This window comes from Camelina sativa, chromosome 6 (assembly GCF_000633955.1).
Source record: "Camelina sativa cultivar DH55 chromosome 6, Cs, whole genome shotgun sequence".
NCBI classification, from domain to species: domain Eukaryota; kingdom Viridiplantae; phylum Streptophyta; class Magnoliopsida; order Brassicales; family Brassicaceae; genus Camelina; species Camelina sativa.
The window spans coordinates 266,886-289,428 of record NC_025690.1 but is presented as its reverse complement, the minus strand read 5'-3'; the positions used below and the strand labels follow the sequence as shown (position 1 = coordinate 289,428).

The 22,543-nt window shown below is 37.0% G+C and overlaps 1 protein-coding gene across 1 annotated transcript; it reads left to right on the top strand.

Annotated features, from left to right (window-relative positions):
* Positions 1,567-2,797, top strand: LOC104789915 (protein C2-DOMAIN ABA-RELATED 10-like). Its single transcript, XM_010515578.1, has 3 exons — positions 1,567-1,811; positions 2,071-2,166; positions 2,281-2,797. The coding sequence occupies exons 1-3, from the start codon at positions 1,698-1,700 to the stop codon at positions 2,611-2,613; spliced, it is 543 nt and encodes a 180-aa protein (XP_010513880.1). The 5' UTR covers positions 1,567-1,697; the 3' UTR covers positions 2,614-2,797.

Here is a 22,543-nt window from a genome sequence, read left to right as displayed (position 1 = left end):
TATACGGCACTGGAATGGTATTAAACACGTCCTGCGGTACCTGCGAGGGACGGTAGATTTTGGTTTATTTTATACTAACCATAACAAAGAAGGTTTAGTTGGTTTTGCTGATGCAGGTTATCTATCCGATCCACACAACGGTAAGTCACAAACAGTTTATGTGTTTACGCACGGTGGTACGACGATCTCTTGGCGTTCAATGAAGCAGACTCTTGTGGCCACATCGTCAAATCACGCGGAGATCCTAGCCATCCATGAAGCCAGCCGTGAGTGTGTTTGGTTGCGGTCCATGACCCAGCATATTCGGACGGATAGTGGCTTGGACGACAACAAGGAAGCGACTGTACTCTATGAAGACAATACGGCCTGCATCGCACAGCTCAAGGAAGGATACATCAAGGGAGATCGGACGAAGCACATACTGCCAAAGTTCTTCTTCACACATGAACTACAAAAGGCCGGAGAAGTTCAAGTGGTACAAGTACAGTCATGCGACAACTCAGCCGATCTCTTCACCAAAGCATTGCCGACAACAACGTTCAAGAAACTCACGCACAAGATTGGAATGCGGAGGCTTAAGGACTTGGAGTGATGTTTGGATCAGGGGGAGCAATGTGTGCTGTACTCTTTTTCTTTCACCAAGGTTTTGTCCCACTGGGTTTTCCTGGTAAGGTTTTAATGAGGCAGCATCCCCTAAGCACATTGCAGCGATCCCATCCAACATAGGCACGGTCATCTCGTCCAAGGGGGAGTGTTGTAAAACACTCAGTGGACTCCATAGACCGGCCCGTTCATAGTCCATTAGGACATGGCCATACGGCCCATGTACGGTCCATACCATGTGTCATGACCTTTAGACCCATTAATCCATTAGCTTATGTCTTATGTTGGATTGGGCTTTGGCCTTTGTATTTACTATATATGTAACCTCTATTCGACATTCAATAATAAGAACAAGAGATTTTTCCCTTAACTAGTTTCACAACAAAAACCTAAAATATTTAAAATGGGTCGTTAATGAAGTCCCTAAGCCCATTACCACGGTTTTCTTTAACCCGCCCGTCCATTATGATTAGTTTTGTCGACGCTGAAAGCCCGTTAGAAGTCTCTTCCTCCTCGGTTTGTATATATATTTTTTTTGGTGTGTGTTTGGGAGCAAAATCTCAAGGGAGAGAGAGAGAGAGAGAGAACGTGTTGAATAGTTGGGGACGAGATCACAAGCACCAATCCCATTTCTCTCTCTCATTTTAAATTAGTCTTCGTCTTCTTCCTCCTTTTACCCATCATCATCATCATTTCCAAGAAGAGACCAAGTCATAAAAGTCTTTCTTCTCTCTCAATTCCATCGATGGATCAAAGGCCTCTTGGATTGCTCACGATTCACGTCAAACGAGGGATTAATCTCGCCATTCGCGACCACCGTAGCAGCGATCCTTACATCGTTATCACCGTCGGCGATCAGGTTCCATCTTTTATTCTTCTTCTTTTTTTCTTCTTTCTCCTGGGGAATCTTGAAATCTATAGAGAACAAATCGCCTTATATTCGTAAAAAAAAAAAAAAGAACNCAAGCACCAATCCCATTTCTCTCTCTCATTTTAAATTAGTCTTCGTCTTCTTCCTCCTTTTACCCATCATCATCATCATTTCCAAGAAGAGACCAAGTCATAAAAGTCTTTCTTCTCTCTCAATTCCATCGATGGATCAAAGGCCTCTTGGATTGCTCACGATTCACGTCAAACGAGGGATTAATCTCGCCATTCGCGACCACCGTAGCAGCGATCCTTACATCGTTATCACCGTCGGCGATCAGGTTCCATCTTTTATTCTTTTTTTCTCTCAATTCTTTTTTTTTTTTTTTTAATTTCTTTCTCCTGGGGAATCTTGAAATCTATAGAGAACAAATCGCCTTATTATATTCGTAAAAAAAAAGAACAAATCACTTGGGATCCTTACATCGTTATCACCGTTGTTAGTTTTCTTGAATTGTTCATATGGTGGTGATCGTCACTTTTATTTCTTCCAAATCCTCTGTTTTTTTTTCTAAAACAAGAATGAAACAAAATGTTCAGACATTGAAGACACGTGTGGTGAAACGAAACTGCAATCCAGTGTGGAACGAAGAAATGACTGTTGCAATCAAAGATCTCAATGTCCCAATCCGCTTGGTAAACCACATTCAAGCTTTGGTTCAGACAAGTACTTATCTTGTTCTGTTCTGTTTCCTGTCGGGATAATAACATTATTGTGTTTTGTTTGTTGTTTATTATGAAATTGTTCAGACAGTGTTTGACTGGGATAAGTTCACGGGGGATGACAAAATGGGAGATGCGAACATTGACATTCAACCCTACTTAGAGGCTTTGAAAATGGGGATGGAGCTTTTGAGGCTACCTAATGGTTGTGCTATCAAAAGGGTTCAACCGTCAAGGCACAATTGTTTATCAGATGAAAGTAGCATTGTTTGGAACAATGGTAAGATCACACAAGACATGATCCTTAGACTTAACAATGTCGAATGTGGCGAGCTTGAGATCATGCTTGAGTGGCATGAAGGTGCTGGTTGCAGAGGTATCACTTCCGCTTCCAAAGAAGGCTCTTCCTATACTACCTAACTAATTAATTAATGTTCTGTGTGTGTGTTTGTAATGCATCAGTTGTTGTTGTTGTTTCGATATTGTATAAGCAAGCAATTATGTATCTTTTCTTGATGACCATTTTCAATGGCATGATCAAGAGCAGAAGCTGGAAAAAATTTGAGACTTTTTTAATGAGTTTTTTCACTTTCTGTTTTGGATTCTCAAGTTTTTCTTCTTCTTTTGTAATTTTGCAAATTAATAATATTGGGACTAAGACATTTTATTAATTAGGTATTGTCCCGCGCATATGCCCGGGTTGTTGTATTAGTTATGTCAATTCATTTTAGTTTATGTAATAATCATAAAACTATTAGAATTTTATAAGAAGATTTTTAAATAATTTTTTTTAAAATGTTATTTCTGAAAAATGAGATTGAAAATGAAGTATTTTTGAAATTCTCCCTAAAATACATATATAACAAACAAATTTTGTAAATGTCAATAATACACTTTATTAATTCAAATCATACAATATCAAAATATACCACTTATTTAAAAACTATTGTTAATGATAAAAATATAAATTTACTATGATATTCAAAATTTACCTAAAAAATTTAATAATTAAATTCCAAATTTACTTTTTAAGCATCAATTAAATATATTTTCTATAAAATCATATGAAATGCAATAAAATCATCCCAAAGATTAATTTATTTTTAATTTTTTTTATATTCACCTTAGTTTAAGCTATATTGCTAGGTAAAATTCTAACGATTTATTCTTTATAGTAAAATTTTGGAAATGGAATATCAAATTGTGTTTTATATAGAAAATCATTAAATTACAATTTTTTGAATGAAATGAACATTATAATGATCTTTATACAATTATATTTTGGATCACAAGAACTAAATATAATGATTACAAATTTTTTGGAGGTAAGAGAGAGTTAAAAATTTTTATTTAATAATTCGATTATAATAGTTTATTTTGTTAAAACATTGCATACTTTCAAAAATAAAATAAATATAAATGAATGAAGATGATTTTTTTAGCTTCATTCCCTCATTGGGCTTTGATCGAAATTTAGTATTGTTGAATCTGCATCTATAATTGTTTTTTACAAGCACCAAAATTTTATTATACATATGTAATTAAAAATGAAAAAATAATCAGAAGACAAAGAAGGAAGGAAGAAATACATAAAAAAAACATTTGAACAAAATAAGTTAAATCTAACAAAACATATAATCACACTCTTATCATGAGTTATGAACCCATATGCAAGAACATAAACAAAACAAAAAAAATATTTAGAATTTGATATATGGTGGATGATGATGTGAGAATGGTTATTAATATGATTTCAAGGGATGGAAGTTATATTTCTAAAATAATTTATTATACATATGTAATTTTTTTTTGTTAACTCAGAGTAAATCCCCAGGCTTATGGAGGGTCCGAGACTAATCTCTGGGAGAGGTGCAGCCCACATATAGACTCTCTCTCCGGATATTCAAATGGGCCGTTAGATAGACCCATATCCGTGTAAAGGTATCCAGTTGTAGCGTCCCAGTCCCGCTCCCTACCACTCGACCACAAGCTCTCGGACTACATATGTAATTGAAAATTAAAAATAATAAGAAGACAAAGAAGGAAAGAAGAAATACATAAAAACAAATAAATAAATTTTGAACAAAATAAGATAAATCTAATAAAATACATAATCACACTCTTACCATGAGTTTTGAACCCAAGCAAGAACATAAACTAAACAAAAAAAAAAATATTTATAATTTGAGATATAGTTGATGATGATGTGAGAATGATTATTTATAGGATTTCAAAAGATGGAAGTTACATTTCTAAAATAATTTATTACACATATGTAATTGAAAATTAAATAATAAGAAAACAGAGAAGGAAGGAAGAAATATATTAAAAAAATGAACAAAATATAAGATAAATCTAACAAAATATGTAATCACACTCTTACCATGAGTTTTGAACCCATGCAAGAATATAAACAAAACAAAGAAAATATTTAGAATTTGATATATGGTGGATGATGATGTGAGAATGATTATTTATAAGATTTCAAGGGATGAAAGTTACATTTCTAAAATAATTTAATTAGAGAAGTTACAATTATAATTTATAGTGTGTTTGAATGAAAATGAATGGAAAAATAGTCAATTCATAACTTATGTAATTTCAGTTACAATTTATTAGTAAAATGTGGATTTAAAGTATAGATTAATGTACATTATTACATTTTTATTTAATTTAAAATAATTATTAATTTTAAAAAACTTAAATGCTAAATGGACCAATAAGTAGAGAGTGAAACCTTACTTTTATATATATGATTTATAATGATATTAATTTATAGATAAATTAATAATTATTATTTTTATAGTGTAAATTAATAATTATTAATTTATAGGTATTTTTAATTGTTTAATTTTTTTAAAAAAATTATGAATTGAGACAATTTTTGCAAAATAAGATTAGAATTTTGGATGTTGTAAATTTTATGGTATTGGAATTGAATTTGAAATAATTAAAAAATATTATTGACAATGAATTACAAATATTATAGACAAATTCAATTATACACATGACATAAATATTCAAATTTATGAATAAGAATATCAATTATCGTATTTTAATAGTCTATCAAACTATCAAAATGTAAATAATGCATATTTAGAAATTGAAAACTTTAAAAAGTTTTAGCTATTTTATGAAATGTTATAGTATTTTATATCATTATAGTTTGAAGATACAATATAACAATTGTTTTATATATATGAGGTTTTAGAGAAACATATTTTACTATATCAGCATATATATAATGTAAATTTACATGATTATTAATTTATGATATTATTGGGATCATATTTTACATAGGAATTTCAAAAAAAATATTATCTTATTATCTTATCAAATTTTGTTATTTTTTATACTGTACTAACTTGGAACTAGTAAAATTTATTAATTTATAGTGTTTATTAATTTATAGAGTATTAATTTATAGAGTTTTTACTAATGTCTTTTAGATGGGCTACAAATTTTAAACTTCAGTGGACCATTTCTTAGTATATACGGCCCATTAATATAACACAGACTATGTACGCAACATGTTTATGGGATGGGATTGTAACGGACGCATTTATGGGGTTCTCTCGTAGCTTCATTGGATTCGTAGGTCAATTATAGTGGTTCGTACTTTGTAGTTTGCCTTAGTCATATGACTCATATCTAATCTTCATGGGCCAGTATATTGAATGCATATATATAAAATAAGATTAACTAACTGTACGAGATTTAATAAAGATAAGGCACTAGCTACCCGGAAAGTCTCATTTCTTAAATTAAATGAACTATAATATAGTCTGTCTATTTCCCGTCATGGTCATCAGCTCACAAATCACAATTATGTATACATACATACACGCAGGTCGCAGGTATATAAAATATGGAATAATGAGCAAGCATGGTCGATTTTGACGATGTCTAAAGTGTGCATATACACATGGTCCTGAAATTTTTGCTTATATATATATTTTTTTAAAAGTCTTAAGAATATCTAATTATATACTATGTCAGAAGAGAAATGGTAAAGAAAAAGAGAACTGGAGAAATGGTCGAAAGAGAAAAAAAAAATAACATATGAATATTTTAGGTTTCTCATGAAAAAGAAAGATGTTTCAACGAATCATTCGAGTTTTTCTTTGTTTGTTTACTTCAAATTGTGGACATATCATTTTTTTATGTGTGTATGAGGTTTTCTTTCTTTCATATCATTTTTATTTTATTTTATTTATGATTAGATGAGAGAACCTTTTTATTCGTCTATGGGTTAGAGCTTACTAAGTTTGAGTCCGGTTTGTGGTTCGTAGTTTTAGTGGTTTTCGAAGGTTGCGTGCCACATAACTTGGTTTGAGGATTGAGAGATATGGCCAAGTTCAAAGAATTCTAGAACAACACCACTCATTATATATATTAATCAAGAATCAAGATAATGATCACCACATAAACAATTGTAACAAAAATAGCGTACGAGGGTGATATTGGTGATAGTGATCGTGATGGTAGTGATGGTGATGATAATAGTAATAATGGTCATGATGAAGATAATGATTATGGCGATGAATAAAGATGATGATCATCATGTTCATGATGTCTATTACAAATTTATTAAAATGTGGCTTCTACAACTTTTTAAGATATCACATGTTATTTTCTATTTCTTGAGTCACATTTTATGTTCTATTTCCAAAATCACCATCAAAATCCAAAATTACCAAAAATACCACATACATTTAAATATATGAAAGGTTAAAATTTAGCAAGAGTTCAACATTCTCTAAACCTAATTTTTTTTGTGACAGTTTTAGAATTATGATGGTAAATTAATTGCAGGAGAACAAATGTGCAAAGAAATGGAAACAAAATTATTCAAAGTCACCAAAAGAGAGGGATAAATTTTGGTATTCAAACGTACGTTTTTATTTGTGATATGTGGGTGCACTTTCAAAAAGAAGCACTCTCTAATAGAAACAGATTTGCGAAACAGAGTTAGTTATGGTGATGATACGATGATGGGATGGTAATGGTAACAGAGTTAGTTATGGTGTCTCCACGAAATAATGTATATTCTTCACAAGTCTTAAATGAGTTTAGCAAGGTGCATGTTTATGTTTTTTTAACAAAATTACATTTAGTGTTTCATCTTGAAATTACTCAATACCTATGTTCATATTTCACACAATCCAGGAACTATCGGAAGAGCATTCAACACTTCAAAAAAGATATACTGTATGGAGTTTCCACTTTTTGTCAACCGTTCTTCCATTAATTCGTGTAGGAAAATGGAATAGGATAGCGTATAATACATTTGTCAAGAGTACCTATATATATATATTTTTTTTTCTGTGAAGTCAAGGAATTTTAAATAGTTTGAATCCAACGAAGGAAGGAGGCTTTTACACATCCAAATAATTATTTTTTTAATTTGCTCTTTTGATCAAGGGTGAATTAGGTGAGTGACCAAAATAAAAAAATCATAGAAGAATATATCACCATATTCAAAAAAATTAGGAAATCAGGATAAGGGTAGGATAAAATTACCAGTTTAGTCTTTTGGGTAGGAAAGGGGTGGTGGCTGTTGGCAGGCGGCGGAGTTGGTGGCCGGCGGCGGAGGAGATGGTCGGAGCTTCGGAAGAGGCGGCCAGAGGTGGTGACCGGAGATTGACGGCCGGAGTTGGTGGCCGGAGGCCGGCTGCCGGAAGAGGTGGTGGCCGGTGGTGGTGGTGGTTGCCGGCGGTGATGATGGCCGGAAGTTGGGCGGTGGTGATGGCCGGAAGTTGGGAGGAGGTGGTGGTCAGAAGAAAATAAAAAGGGCAAAAACTGTCATTAATACATAAATACAGAGAATATAATTGATATATAGTTAGTGTGGTTAGTTTGTGAAATATAGTTTTTTTGTTGGGTTATACAACCCAATTCCCCTTTGATCAATGTATAACTTACGATCAACAACACTAATCTACCAAAAAAATTACCACTTTATAATAAATTCTTACCTCTTCTCTCGCACCAAAAAATGTCAAACGATTACAAAATCTTTCTCCAGTCTTTTAACGTTCTAAATGTTATGAATATTCTATATTATATGGATGCCCATTATCGGCCAATTAGTAGATCTGGTGTATAACCTAAAACTCTAAAATTGTATCACTATATATATGTTATATCCTATTGAATATATGAATAATACAAGAGAACAATTCCCTAAAACTCTTGTCATAACACGTTATCTGCACAAGTCTTTAACCCTAGCCGTCTTAAGAAAGAAAAAAAAAACCTAGCCACCAACGTTGAGCAGCAGTCGTCACCGCTTTCGACTTATCTGCTCTCCAACCTCGAACGTCTCTTGTCTCTGTGATTAACAAAGAGTCGATGATATCAAGTTCTCCTACTATCCTCTAATCAATTGTCTAGATAAGTTTTATCTCATGCTTTAGTCCTCTCGTATTTATTTATATTTCTATCGAAGCATGATTCATAATGACCACATCATGCTAAAATTGATTTGATCGTTTATTGCTTCGACTTATCATCTCAATATTTAATAACTAGCACTTATTAGTCAAACATGTTGAATCACTTTTTTACCATGGCTGGTCATATTTTATCACATGTTTATTGTTAATTAAATATTTATCGAATCATACTAATATTTATCGAGTCATGCTTCCGTATTGAAAATATGGCTCATGCTTTATGGCATAATTTCATGATAGGCACAGCTATGTTATTGAAACTAGTTGACGCATGCTTTAATTTATCCTCTATTGTTTCATTATCGAGATCTATACTTAATTGGTTGTCTAATCTCTTATTTTTAGTTTATGAATCGTTGGTAAGCAGCTGGGGATGGTTTAAATCGGTGAAGCAATTGGTGAATCACGTTGAATCTTGTAGCCGACGATCTAAGTTGTATAAGTTTCAAATTCAAAGCCACCATCATTGAGAGCTAAGTATCTACAACCAAACATATTATTTCGTTGATAGTACTTAATAATTGTTGAGTTATGCTTCAATGCTTAATAGAGCATATATATATATATATATATTGTTTAACTAATTCAGTATTATATAGTTACGTGAGTTGGTTTGGTAAATCATTGGTGTTTGTTGGTTTAACTAATTCGTATGCTTGAGTTTTGATGTTTAATGCTTCATCTTTCGGTAATCGATTGAGCTGAGAAAGATTTCTCCGTCTCTGTACTCGATCGAGGATTCAATACGAAGGACTCATGAGCAAACAATCATTAGGCGAATATATCTCCGTCTGTGATTTCCGATGACATCTCCATCGAGATAAGTATTATTCTCATCTTTATTAATTAGCACATTAATAAGCATAATATGATTTTGTGATCACAAACAATACATACTCTATTTTTCACAAAATAGTGTTGTCCTCTAGACACATTATCGTGAAAATAAAAATAAAAAAGCAATTATAATTATTAGTATACAGTGTATACTCCTTTAATTAAAATTAAATATGTATGATGCTTAAATGATTGTTTATAATGTTTGTGAATTACTTTATTTGTTAAATCACAAATTTAAATCTAATTAAAATTAGATATAATATCATAATAAATATTTTAAATCATGTCTCCAATATTTTTTGGTGAATACGTTGAAAATTTAGTAACAAATTACTAAATAATAATTATTGATCTTGTTTTCTTGGCATCACTTCCAAGTATATGACCATAAAAATTCACTAGTTCTTTAGAAAGAAAGTAAATGACTAAAAGTCTATAAGAAAATATATACTAATAACTTAATTCTACTTATAACCAAGATTATAATAGAAGATAATATCATTGTTAGAAATATATTAGAAAAAATATATTCTACTTGTCACAAAATATTGTTGTCATGTAAGACACAATATAGTGAAAAATATTTTTTTAAAAATATTATAATCTTACTTTTTGTGACTGTGTAAAATTATGAGATGTTGATGTAAATCACATCCTATTGGTTTGGTCTATTCGTTGAACTGAATATGACTTTATGCAAAGAAAAAGAAAAATGTCACATCAATGATAAGAAAGTTGCTATAAAAGTGGTTATAAATGTGGGTATGATATATATATAATGTCGCGGTTAAGTTGACTAGTATATCCACTATAAGTGAATAATAAGTACATGAGATACTTATCTCATCTATATATGATGATGATGAAAGAAGTTAGTGTGAGACAATTTCCACTATTCTAATACAATAATAAGAAGTAGTAGAAAAAGTATTGAAAGCTCTTGAAGAGTATCTAAACTGTTGTCTATGGGAACACAATTTGATATTAATGTGTTATAGTCTCCCAAATAGTCTGAAAGTCAAAAGGGTGTAAGATATGATACATGACCCAATTTGAGAATATTATTGATTAGAGAGTGGGATTCAAATCAAGATTGATAGACATGAACTGTCATCATCTCGAGGGGGAGAATTAATGAATCCCAGAAGAGGTGATGGAACAGATATAAGATTATGTTCACACCCAAAATGAGTTAAATCACTCATATGGAATAGCTAATCTTGAGGATTTGAAATATGATCATGTTGAGACAATAAGCCAAGAAAATACTTTGAAATCATAAGTATTATTACCCAAGACAAGAAAAGTATTTTAGAGATTACATGTATTATCTAGAAGATAAAATGCTTTGTGAAAATCTCACTGTTTGGCATGACTGGTTAAGCCATTCCGGTTCAGTATTGATGCGAAAGAATAATCAGAAATTTCTGAAAACATTCGCTAGAGAACCTGAACAGTTTTTTTAGTAATTTATTATGTGTGCTGCTTTACAAAGCAAGCCGATTATATGGCTTTCACCGACCCCATGAATTTGGATAGTGTCAATTTTCTGGTACGTATACAAAGCGGTATTGTGGACTGATCATCCACTATATATGTTTGTTTTTAACTTGTAACATGGAGTTTGCGAGAGTATTTGGTTAATTGACAATGGTGGTGAAACCATGCTAAGTAATTGACATAAATGACTCTATATGTCAAGTAGTTCGCATCATGCCAACGAATAATCATGAGTACTCCCCACTATAATTGATTTGGGTCAGAAACCATATATATTCCATCTAAATGTGTTATACATCTTGAGTTGCTCCACCACAGTGATTAAGATGGGCTGTGAAAGAATGTTGGAAATATGTTGGATTTGAATATCTTTCGAAGATTGAATATCTCGATAATTTGAGGCTCAAGATGCAGAGATTGTTGTTTTAGTAAGTCAGTCTTTCCAACATGAGGGGGAGAAAATAAACAGCTGGTAAAGAAATATATTGAGAGAAATTATCTTGATCCTTGTACTTTGAAATGTGCGCTAGAAATTGAAAAGATAATTTATTGGCAAAGTTTGCAAAGATGCTAAAAGCATGCAAGAGCCATTTTCTGACCTTGAGTGAAAAAGTCACATATACCAGCTGTGCTCCAATTAATGTCCTAGAAGGATAAGATCAACTGCTAGTAAGTCTAAAGATCGCATGATGTGTGATAGACTTATGGTTCCAAATACAAGCATCCTCGGAGGAAAAGAAATGGAGCATAAAATAATATGGCACCGAGGAAGCAAAAAGTTAGATCTCTAGAAGAGATATGTAGACATGAGTAAGAAAGAGATTCAGGTACATGAGAATCATAATGAAAGGAAATCTCAACAAGTTGAGTCATGCCTCGAATGAAAAGGAACCAAAAAGCAAATCGACGTCGTAAATATGTTTGCATGTAGTGTTGCAGTTGATTATGTTATGGATAAAAATCGAGGATCATAAACCGCGGGTAATAGAAAAGTTTTATTGAAAAGTGTACACAAGGAATGATTGGTTAATCATGGAAAGAAATAGCTATGAAATAGTTCAAATCTCTTGAAGAGATAATATTTGGACTTGTAGTCCTTACACTTGAAAGTGTAAAATGAGTGAGACATAAGTAGATCTGTATGAGAAATAAAGTACGTGTAGTAGTACAATAATTATCAGAAAATACTTACGAGAGATGTACTCTCTTTTGGTGGAAGCAACTATNCAAGCATCCTCGGAGGAAAAGAAATGGAGCATAAAATAATATGGCACCGAGGAAGCAAAAAGTTAGATCTCTAGAAGAGATATGTAGACATGAGTAAGAAAGAGATTCAGGTACATGAGAATCATAATGAAAGGAAATCTCAACAAGTTGAGTCATGCCTCGAATGAAAAGGAACCAAAAAGCAAATCGACGTCGTAAATATGTTTGCATGTAGTGTTGCAGTTGATTATGTTATGGATAAAAATCGAGGATCATAAACCGCGGGTAATAGAAAAGTTTTATTGAAAAGTGTACACAAGGAATGATTGGTTAATCATGGAAAGAAATAGCTATGAAATAGTTCAAATCTCTTGAAGAGATAATATTTGGACTTGTAGTCCTTACACTTGAAAGTGTAAAATGAGTGAGACATAAGTAGATCTGTATGAGAAATAAAGTACGTGTAGTAGTACAATAATTATCAGAAAATACTTACGAGAGATGTACTCTCTTTTGGTGGAAGCAACTATTTTAGATCCCTTATGAGTTTTGAGAATAAGAGTAAGACTTGATTTAGTCTAGTGAGAAGGTTTTCAAATTGTCAGAAGTTTCCCTTAAAGTGATCATATTGCTAGAAGCAATATTTTANCCTCGAATGAAAAGGAACCAAAAAGCAAATCGACGTCGTAAATATGTTTGCATGTAGTGTTGCAGTTGATTATGTTATGGATAAAAATCGAGGATCATAAACCGCGGGTAATAGAAAAGTTTTATTGAAAAGTGTACACAAGGAATGATTGGTTAATCATGGAAAGAAATAGCTATGAAATAGTTCAAATCTCTTGAAGAGATAATATTTGGACTTGTAGTCCTTACACTTGAAAGTGTAAAATGAGTGAGACATAAGTAGATCTGTATGAGAAATAAAGTACGTGTAGTAGTACAATAATTATCAGAAAATACTTACGAGAGATGTACTCTCTTTTGGTGGAAGCAACTATTTTAGATCCCTTATGAGTTTTGAGAATAAGAGTAAGACTTGATTTAGTCTAGTGAGAAGGTTTTCAAATTGTCAGAAGTTTCCCTTAAAGTGATCATATTGCTAGAAGCAATATTTTATAGTTATCGAGAAAAAGTTTTGTAGACTTTTGACACCTTTAAGAAGAAAATGGTGAAAGTTTATCTCTATGAGAAAATCATGGGTGTAGATCATTGTTATTGATCTTAGTGATCTCATAGTGGGTTGAAACTAAATCGGGAACAAGCTAAGGAATATCTTAGGGTTGTGTAAGTCCGAGATTGAACATTAATTGTAATTATGTTCAAGAAGTATTTTCAACAAAGTTTGAGGACGTAGGCATTTGCTGAACCTCGTTAAAAGAAAAAGAATGTGTCTCTTGTGTCTTCAGCACTTACAAGTGAGTCTTGTTAAAAGAAAGGTACAAGAACAAGTGAAAATATGTTAATGATGAAAATGTTATCTAATCTCCAGTAGAGATTTCGTATACCAAGGAATATATGGAGAAATAATCAATGATGAAATATTACTCCTGAAAGATAGAGAAATCATATTGTATAAGATCAGATATTTCATGAAATTTTTGAGGTTACAGATTTGACATCTGATGAAAGAGATGTTATCTCAGGATGCTTACATCAACATAGAAAAATGGTCTTTGTAAAGATGAGTCACTTGCGAGACCCATGACCAATAGAAGAATGACGATACATGTTTATTACAGATTCGTTCAAGTGAAGATTTGGCGAACCATTTACCAAGACGTTTCCAACCACTACTTATTAAGAAGCTACTTCATCATATTGGATCGGTCATCTCGAAGATTTCAAGTGATGTGCTTATGAGGGGAGTAAAAGCGTGCTGCACTCTTTTTCCCTTAACCATGGTTTTTCCCATTGGGTTTTCCTGGTAAGGTTTTTAACGAAGCAATATCTCATATGCGCATTTGGAATTACATTTTTATAATAATCATCCAAAGGGGAGTGTTATGAATATTCTATATTGTATGGATGCCCGTTATCGGCCCATTAGTAGATCTAACGTATAACCTAAAACCCTAAAGTTGTATCACCATCCTTTCCGTTTCTAACAAAGTCTATTAATTACACAAGAAAATATTCTTTCTAAATTAATCTTTATTAAATTAATACTTTCATATCTCATTAAATATTGCAAAAATCTTTAAAAGTCTTCTTTCGTACTTTGCTGTAATAATGTTTAATTATTTGTTTTTTTCGTGTACAGCACAAACATTGTTTAGAAATTATATTTAGAATCGTATAAACTCAAATACGTTAGGTTAGTAAATATTTACTGCTAATTTCGATAGTGTTGTAAATCATAATTCACGTTTTCCAAGTTGTTATCATACAATAAGACAACAAGTATTAGGTTTGACGAAATGCATAAAATAACCACTATCCTCGTCATCCTTATATATTAGGAAAAAAAGATAGTGAGAACTACACCAAATATTGATGAATACATGATCACACATACTAATTTAAAAAATATATAATTAACTACATTGTAGAAACTGGATTTACACATTGAATTTGTTTATGGGGAAAAACAAATTCAGTAAAGTAAACTCTCTAGAAAACCGATCTAAAGTTTGATATTAGAAGGAAGGGAATTGATCTTTGAACAATTAGGGTTTCTATTGCTAAGAACAAGAAGAGAACTCAATAATTGTATTCAATAATGAATAATTTACAATGGAGAAATCTTTCCCCCTTTATACATATTCATAGATCGCATAATATACTAATTTTCCTTATCAGACGAACTGAAATAAGGAAGGTTGCTTTATCTCTTAGATCGGCCGCCGGGCGAAGTGGAGGTCGGTTCTTCACCCTCGAGGCTGGGCTTCCTCTATCCGAATTGGACTTAAATGACCTAATTGAGTTCTTAACCGGATTCCCAGTTAAATAACCAAATTGTCTTTCTGGTTTAGTTCAGTATGTCGGAGGTGCTAAATCCCACACCAACAATTAGTCCCCTCCAGTTCCGAATATTTGAAATTCAATTCAAATATTTTGAACTATGAAAAAGGGAATATCCGATCTAAACCATAAAGAATTATTTGATTTTACCCGGGATTTCCGCATCATTTCACTGTGAATCGTCCGGATGACACGTGTCGTTTGCGTCACATCTGCTAGGTCGGAAATCGAAGAGTCGCGTAGGTCATAATTACTCTTCGTAGGGTTGCCGCCCATTCGACTCTATAAGTACACCCCCTCTCTTCGTCATTTCTCATTTTCTGCCATTAGCGAAAGGTAATCTGCTCCGAACTCTCCTCCTTTTATTTATTTATCTCCGTTTTTCTTCCACACTCTCCGAACTCACATTATGGCGGGCACTTCGGATCCTTCTTTTTCGCCGGAAAGCGAAATCGGACAATTAATTCGTCTCACCTCCAGACGCATTGCACAGATCGGAGAATCCAGTAGATCGGGCTCCGAGATCCCACCTCTTCTAACTCGCTGCTCAGCTGGAGCTTCATCATCACAGACTCCTCTACTAGTTCGTCATGAAGATAGGAGTGACGAACAGACTCAAGATATGTTGTCACAAGAAGAAGATCGGTGCGCTCCTTTAGGAATCTCGATCGAAGACATCGATCCTTTGTTAGACCATGAAGGACGAATTGGAGGCGATAAGAGTTTGAGTTCGATCAAAACCGTGAATGATATGCTGAACGCATGTGGTCTATTTAACAGCAACGTCACAATTTTGATTCCTCGAGCTGACCAGCTCCCTTGGAACCCGCCAGAAGGGTACATATGCTTGTACGAGGGTTATTTTACCGAATGTCGCCTCTTATTCCCAATCCCAGCATTAATATCACTCTACGCCCAAAGACGCAGGATAGCGATCTGCCAATTTTTCCCCGGAGCCATTTGTAACTTTATGGCTGCCCTTACCATAGCATCCGAAGTCGGAGTTAACATCGGAGTTCAATGCTTTGAGAAACTATCCAATTTTAAGTTATCAAAGAGTCCGCATCGCTGGAAAGTGAATATGAGACCGGCGCACATATTCCTTGCTGGTCAAAGAGTTTCCAAATTCAAGAAGTGCGCGAACCACTACTTTTATGTCCGCGTCGATCAGTACTCACTCGTTAATCCATCGGAGAGTGTGGAATGAAAATCCTGGTAGATTTTATATTTCCAGTACATTTTAATTGACTTCGACACCTCTGACCAGTTTTAACTTTTTCGTGTCTTGCTTCCAGATAGTCCATTTTGCGCAAAACGTCTAGCTCCGGACAATCATCCCGTTCGGAACGCTCTATTATCCAGGAACAATCGTCGGTGGGAATTTATTACTCTTATTCGTGTTGAAACAGTAATGGGCAAACCCAGGACAACATTCCCAAGTTTCGCGAGTTCACTGGGACAAACTGCAGAGCCAGCCGGGTCAAGTGTCGTTGAATCCGACAGTCTCCAGATCGTTCGTCGAGAAACTCAGGCTGCCATCGAAGCTGATATCGATCCTCCTCGGAACCGGACTGACATTGATCCTGATCAGGATCGGACCGTCATCGATCCTACTCGGGCTCCTGAGGAAAACGTCGACATAGTCGATATTGCGAAAGACGATACTCATCCCCTAGCTTTAGGGAATGCCGACCCTCCGAACGATGAAGAGGATGTCCTCAGCTTAGAGCTGGATCGAAAAAGAAGAGGACAAAGCATAAAAAGAAGACGCTGCAGTCAGTAGTAAACCGCAAACGCTCGGCTGAAGACGCCGGACTGGAATATACTGATCGATTCCATCTGGCAAGAGAGAACGATAAAACGGATCGGTTTGCCTTTGAGTATTTCGGTGATACCCCTCTGGTCACAAATCGCGATGCTTCAGGCGAACTCTTCCGAACCTTGAAGATCTCCAGTCGAATCCTTCCGTCAGTGGACGAACTGGAGTTCAAACAAGCGTTCCTTGACGTCGCCGAATCCCACTTAATGGTTTGCCTTATCATTTTATTTAACTTGTTCAAACTTTGTGCGGGCACAACTGACGTATGTTCTTTGAATCCACAGACTGCCGTCAGGATGAATGCGCTGACTCAGTTGTACGAGAGGCGAGTCAAAAACGATAAGAAGTCTGGATTTGAGCTCGACAAGGTGAAGGAATGCGCGGAACAAATCCGAGTCGCCAACAAAGCTAAAGACGAGAGGATCAAGGAGCTTGAAGCTCTTCTCGCTGAAAAGGACGGTATCATCGCTAAATCCGAACTAAGGATTGGCGAACTGAATTTCCATGCGACGAATTGAAAAGCCAACTCGACTTTGAAGTTAAAAGACTTCGGCGGGATCGTTTGTAGAAAGTGGAGCGAACAGCGAAGAAAGCGCAGATTCGATTGAATAATATCAAGGCTTATCTAGTCGAGCAAGAGAAGATTCGCCCCTTGGAAGATCTGATAAACCAGGCTACCGGAGTGCAAGAAACTGTGCAATATCTGATTGAGAATGAGGCTGTCATTCCTGAGGAGCGAATCGCGGAGATTGATAAGAACAAGGCCAAAGCTGAGGAAACTATCAAAGCGATCGACGTCCTCGAACTGAATAAAAATGACCTCGTCATGTCCCCGGATCAGCTCGGTTACGGACTTCTTCACCCCAGAACGACGGCTCCAGATTCCGTCCACCATCCGTATGGCTCCAATGCCGAGAGCTTCCAAGCCGATCTGACCAGTGCTTTGGATGCTTAATTTTAATTTCTTGTTTTCGAATACCCTTGTAAAACATTGCCGACTTGTTCGGCCCATTCTCCCTTATTCCCTTTTCTTTTTCCTTTGCCGGAGTTTTTCCTTTTTCGAGAAAAAAAATCGACAAGCCGGAATTTTTCCTTTTTCGAGAAAAAAAAAATCGACAATTTCGAGAATTTGCACCTTTGCCATTTTGCAATGAATATGGAAATTTGGAAAGGATTTCACTTCCCAGTATTCATATAAATCAAACGGCGCTGTCTCCGAACTAAACAATTCCCGAAAAACTTTCAATCAAAGCGATGGGGGATGGCCTACTACCCGAACATCCAAGCTCCTTGGATTCTGATGTTCCGCGTCAAACCGGAAGAAAGGCTTGACCTGGAAGAATTTCTTCATTAGGTGGAAGACCGTCACACAGAGTACCGCGATCGACTCGCCGAATCCGAACAAGCGCAACGCGAATTGCTGCTCAAACTTGAGATGCTTGAATCCCACCCAAAAGATTGGGTCGAGAATGGATTTGAGAGGATAGCAGTCCTGCCGTTTTATATTAACAGGCGTGCTAATGATGCCGAGCTTGCTGAAGCCGAAACCTTCTTTCGTCAGGTAACTATCGCGAGACATCCCGTAATGTCCGCTTCCAAACTAATCCGTCGTTGACTTTGCGTATGCAGATTGAAGGCACACATCAAGAATTGAGTACTTTCATATGAAAAAAGGTAGGATCAACCGCCAGCTGAGGATTTTGGAATCTGAAGTTGCCATACTCAAGGCAAAAAGGAAAAGGACTATTGACTTGCTGGATGAGTCCGAACAGAAGGTCAGGGCATTGGAAACTCGCCCCGAGGATTGGGAGAAGATCGGGCTTCAACTGTTGTGGCCAATGCCAAAACGACTTAAGACGAGTGTTCGTGAGATCGCGGCGAATGGTGCACTAGTTTGGAATTAACATGCGTTATTTGAGTATTAGCCGCATTGTAGCTGGCAAATTTTGCTATTTGACTATTTAATAAGATTTAGCCGCATTGTAGCACGCGAATTTTGCTATTTGAGTATTTAAAGTTTGCTATTTCATTGTCAAAAAATGTACCAGAAGCGAGACGTGTCCCGGCTTACATCCGGCAATTTTATCAAACGCTGGTAGAAAACATCGATCAAACTTTAAAATATAGACTATTTGGCCCTAACGGGATATGTTTGGTCGGAGGGCGAGATACTGGGATCGGCTTATCTCCTTTGCTTTAGTTCGGATGTCGGACTGCGAAATTATTCCCTGGGTTCGGCTAACCATTCCGTCCGAACTAAAGTTTGGGTGCGAAATAAATACTCTGGGTTCGGCTTATCCCAAAATTAAAAGATCGGGTGCGGAATAAATACTCTGGGTCCGGCTTATCCCTAAATTAAAAGATCGGGTGCGGAATAAATACTCTGGGTCCGGCTTATCCCTACATATGAAAGTCAGGTGCGAAGTAACAACTCTGGGTTCGGCTTAATCCTGAAAAATAGTGCGTAGTTACGCGAGTTGATCACCTGGCCAGGGTGTCAACGAGGATTGAGTTCGGCATATACCAATACTTAATCCAGTTCAGTATTTTTTTTTTCTTTTAGAAATTAAAAGACGCGCTGCATTAAAAGTGTTACGCGGTCTTTGAGAATTATTTTCAGGATGCGGCAAAAATTTCGCGGTATTGTGATTGGTGGACTCAGCGGCGGTTACTTCCCACGACCCTATATAAATAGGGTTGAGGGTTAGGAGAAAGAAACATTCCAACTTTCACAATTTCGAGAAAAAGAAGAATGGTAACTTCTCGATCCGCATGGCTAAGACGGGCCTGGGAAAGAATAGCTGCTTCGGCGAGCAGTTCTCGTTCCGCATGGCTAAGACGGGCCTGGGAGATGTTTCTGGTTCGTACACCTGTCCCCTTCGTCGATATGACTGGCGCGTAGGGGAGTCTTATATGCCAGGAGCTCCGACGGTACCGAGCTCGCCGCTATAGGTTGGGGGGACTGTTCGGGTTCTTATATGTCAGGAGCTCCAGACGTCTCGCCGAGATCTGTCGGTTTTACCGCTTGGATGGGACTGTTCGGGTTCTGAACGAGATGATCGCTAAGGTTTCTTCTTGGCGAAGTGGCGAATGACCCGGTTGCTTGCCGCGCGTGCGACGTGCCAGGAACAGGTTGCGCGCATGGATGTGCCTGCCCTACTCGAGGCCGACTGCCAACCCCTGGAGGATACCGCGCATCCGTTTATCACGGACATCTGGGCCTACCGGGCTTCTCTGGAAAGGTTGAGGCGATATGCCAATTTTTTGGAATCGACTGGCCCAATCTTTCGTGAAAGGCATATGGTCGAGGGCCCATCCTGGAAGATTTGGTGTCTAGTGGCTTCGAAGTCCCAGCAGAAAGACTTGAGGCCTTAAGGCAGGCACGCCGGTTTTGGTGAGCCGAACTAATCAAGATGGAGGTGGAAGAACCATTGGAGGACGATCTGTCTGGTCCTCGTCCTCCACTTCGGCTGCAGGACCATCATGAACGGTGATGGTGGACCTCGTACCGCGCCGAACTCCGAAAACGGGCGGTTTTTATTTATTTATTTTTTTTTTATAAGAGAACTGTCGCGAAGGGTTTTCTTCTTTGCGTCTCTTTTCTCCCTCTTTTTTTTATCTTATTAATCGGTCAAATCTCCAAAGCATGTAATGGCGATTGATCAAGAATTTGCTCATTCGTATTATCCGAATTATTCAATGGAAGTTCTCTATTTGTACTTGAAATGACGATTTTAGACGAAGTGTAATGGAAATTAATCCAAACGACTTTCAGCGGAATTTGGCGTACTGCCGATCGATGTGTATTCGAAATAAAGACTTTATTAATATCTTAGCTGCATTCACTTAATCTTGAATAGACAAGGAATTGCCTATGTACCCCGAAACGAGGATCAAGCCAACCGTAGTTCGTATTACAAAGGAAAGATGAATGGAGTTCGGATTCCCGAAAACACCTAGTTAGGGTCGTGACGACGACTTAGCAGTAATAACGCTTCAAGTGGGTTGCGTTCCACGAGTTTTTGATCCGTTCTCCGGCCATGGTTACGAGTTCGTAGATGCCTGGGCGAACTGCCCTGGATACGAGGTATGGACCCACCCACCGAGCGCCGAGTTTACCGGCGTTGACTTCTTTGGTGTTTTCGAAAACTTCCCGTAGAACCAGATCGTCTTCGTTGAAACGCCGCTGACGAACAGTCTTGTTATAATACCGAGCCGCTGCATCTTGGTAGTGCTGCACTCGGACTAGAGCTTGATCGCGCAGTTCGTCGGCAAGATCGTTGTGGTCAATCAGCATCCTATTGTTAAGTTCGGGATTGTCGACTATCATGGTACGTCGGAGTGTCGGGACTCCTGCCTCGGCTGGGGCGAATGCCTCGAGACCGTACGCGAGGGAAAAAGGGGATTGTTCCGTACTCTGCCGTGTGGTTGTTCGATAGGACCACAATATGCCATCAAGGTGGTCTGCCCATGCCCCCTTCCTTCGACCGAGTCTCTTTTTTAGTCCGTCAACGATCAACTTATTAGTGGCCTCAGCTTGTCCATTTCCTTGCGGGTATCGGGGAGTCGAAGTGCTGAGGCGGATTTGCCACTTCGTCAGGAAACGTCCGGTGATCATCAAGGTGAATTGTGTGCCGTTATCGGTGACAATCTCGTATGGAAGTCCGTGCCGACATATGATGTTCTTCCATATGAAATTGGTTACGTCCAAGGATTGGATCCTTGTGAAGGACTCTGCTTCGACCCATTTGGTGAAGAAATCGGTCAGCACCAGGACGTATTTCTTGGATTTTGACGCCGACAGAGGACCTATAACGTCCATGGCCCAGCGCATGAAAGGATATGGAGCTGTCACGGTATTCAGCAGTTCGGGCGGGACGTGCCGCATTGGTCTGTGGCGTTGACAGGCCTCGCACTTTGTCGCGAACGCTTCGCATTCGGCCATCATGGTCGGCCAATAGTGTCCATCCTTTTTATTTTGAGGGCGAGTGCGCGTCCTCCAGAATGGTTACCACCCTCGCCTTCATGCACCTCCATCATGATTCGTTCGGCGTCATCCTGAGTGACGCAAGTAAGGAACACTCCTGACGCGCTTCGGCGAAATAATTCTCCGTCCAAGAGGATGTATCTGGCACTTTGGGCCTTTAAGTGTCGAGCTACCCATCGGTCTGGTGGAACGACGCCTTTGGAGATATAGAGTTTGATCTCAATTTGCCAGTCGTCCGGAGGCTTTGTGACGTCCGTCAGGTCCTCTACTGGCTCGTTGACCTCCATCAGAACTGAATCGTCGTTGATTACAGCTATCTAATTGTCGGGGTCGATGCTAGGAGCGTTGATGCATTCGATCGGGATGGTGCGCCGCAAATCAGAGTCGGAGCGGTTTGCCAAGGCTGTGAGGGCGTCGGCTGATGCATTTTCATTCTGTGGGATCTTCGTCAGAGAAAAACATGTGAATTCCACGGACAATGTTCGAACCAACTGCCGATACGCCCCCATTTGCTTATTTTTGGCGTCGAACTCTCCGCTGAATTGGCTGACTACGAGTTGGGAGTCACAGAAGACT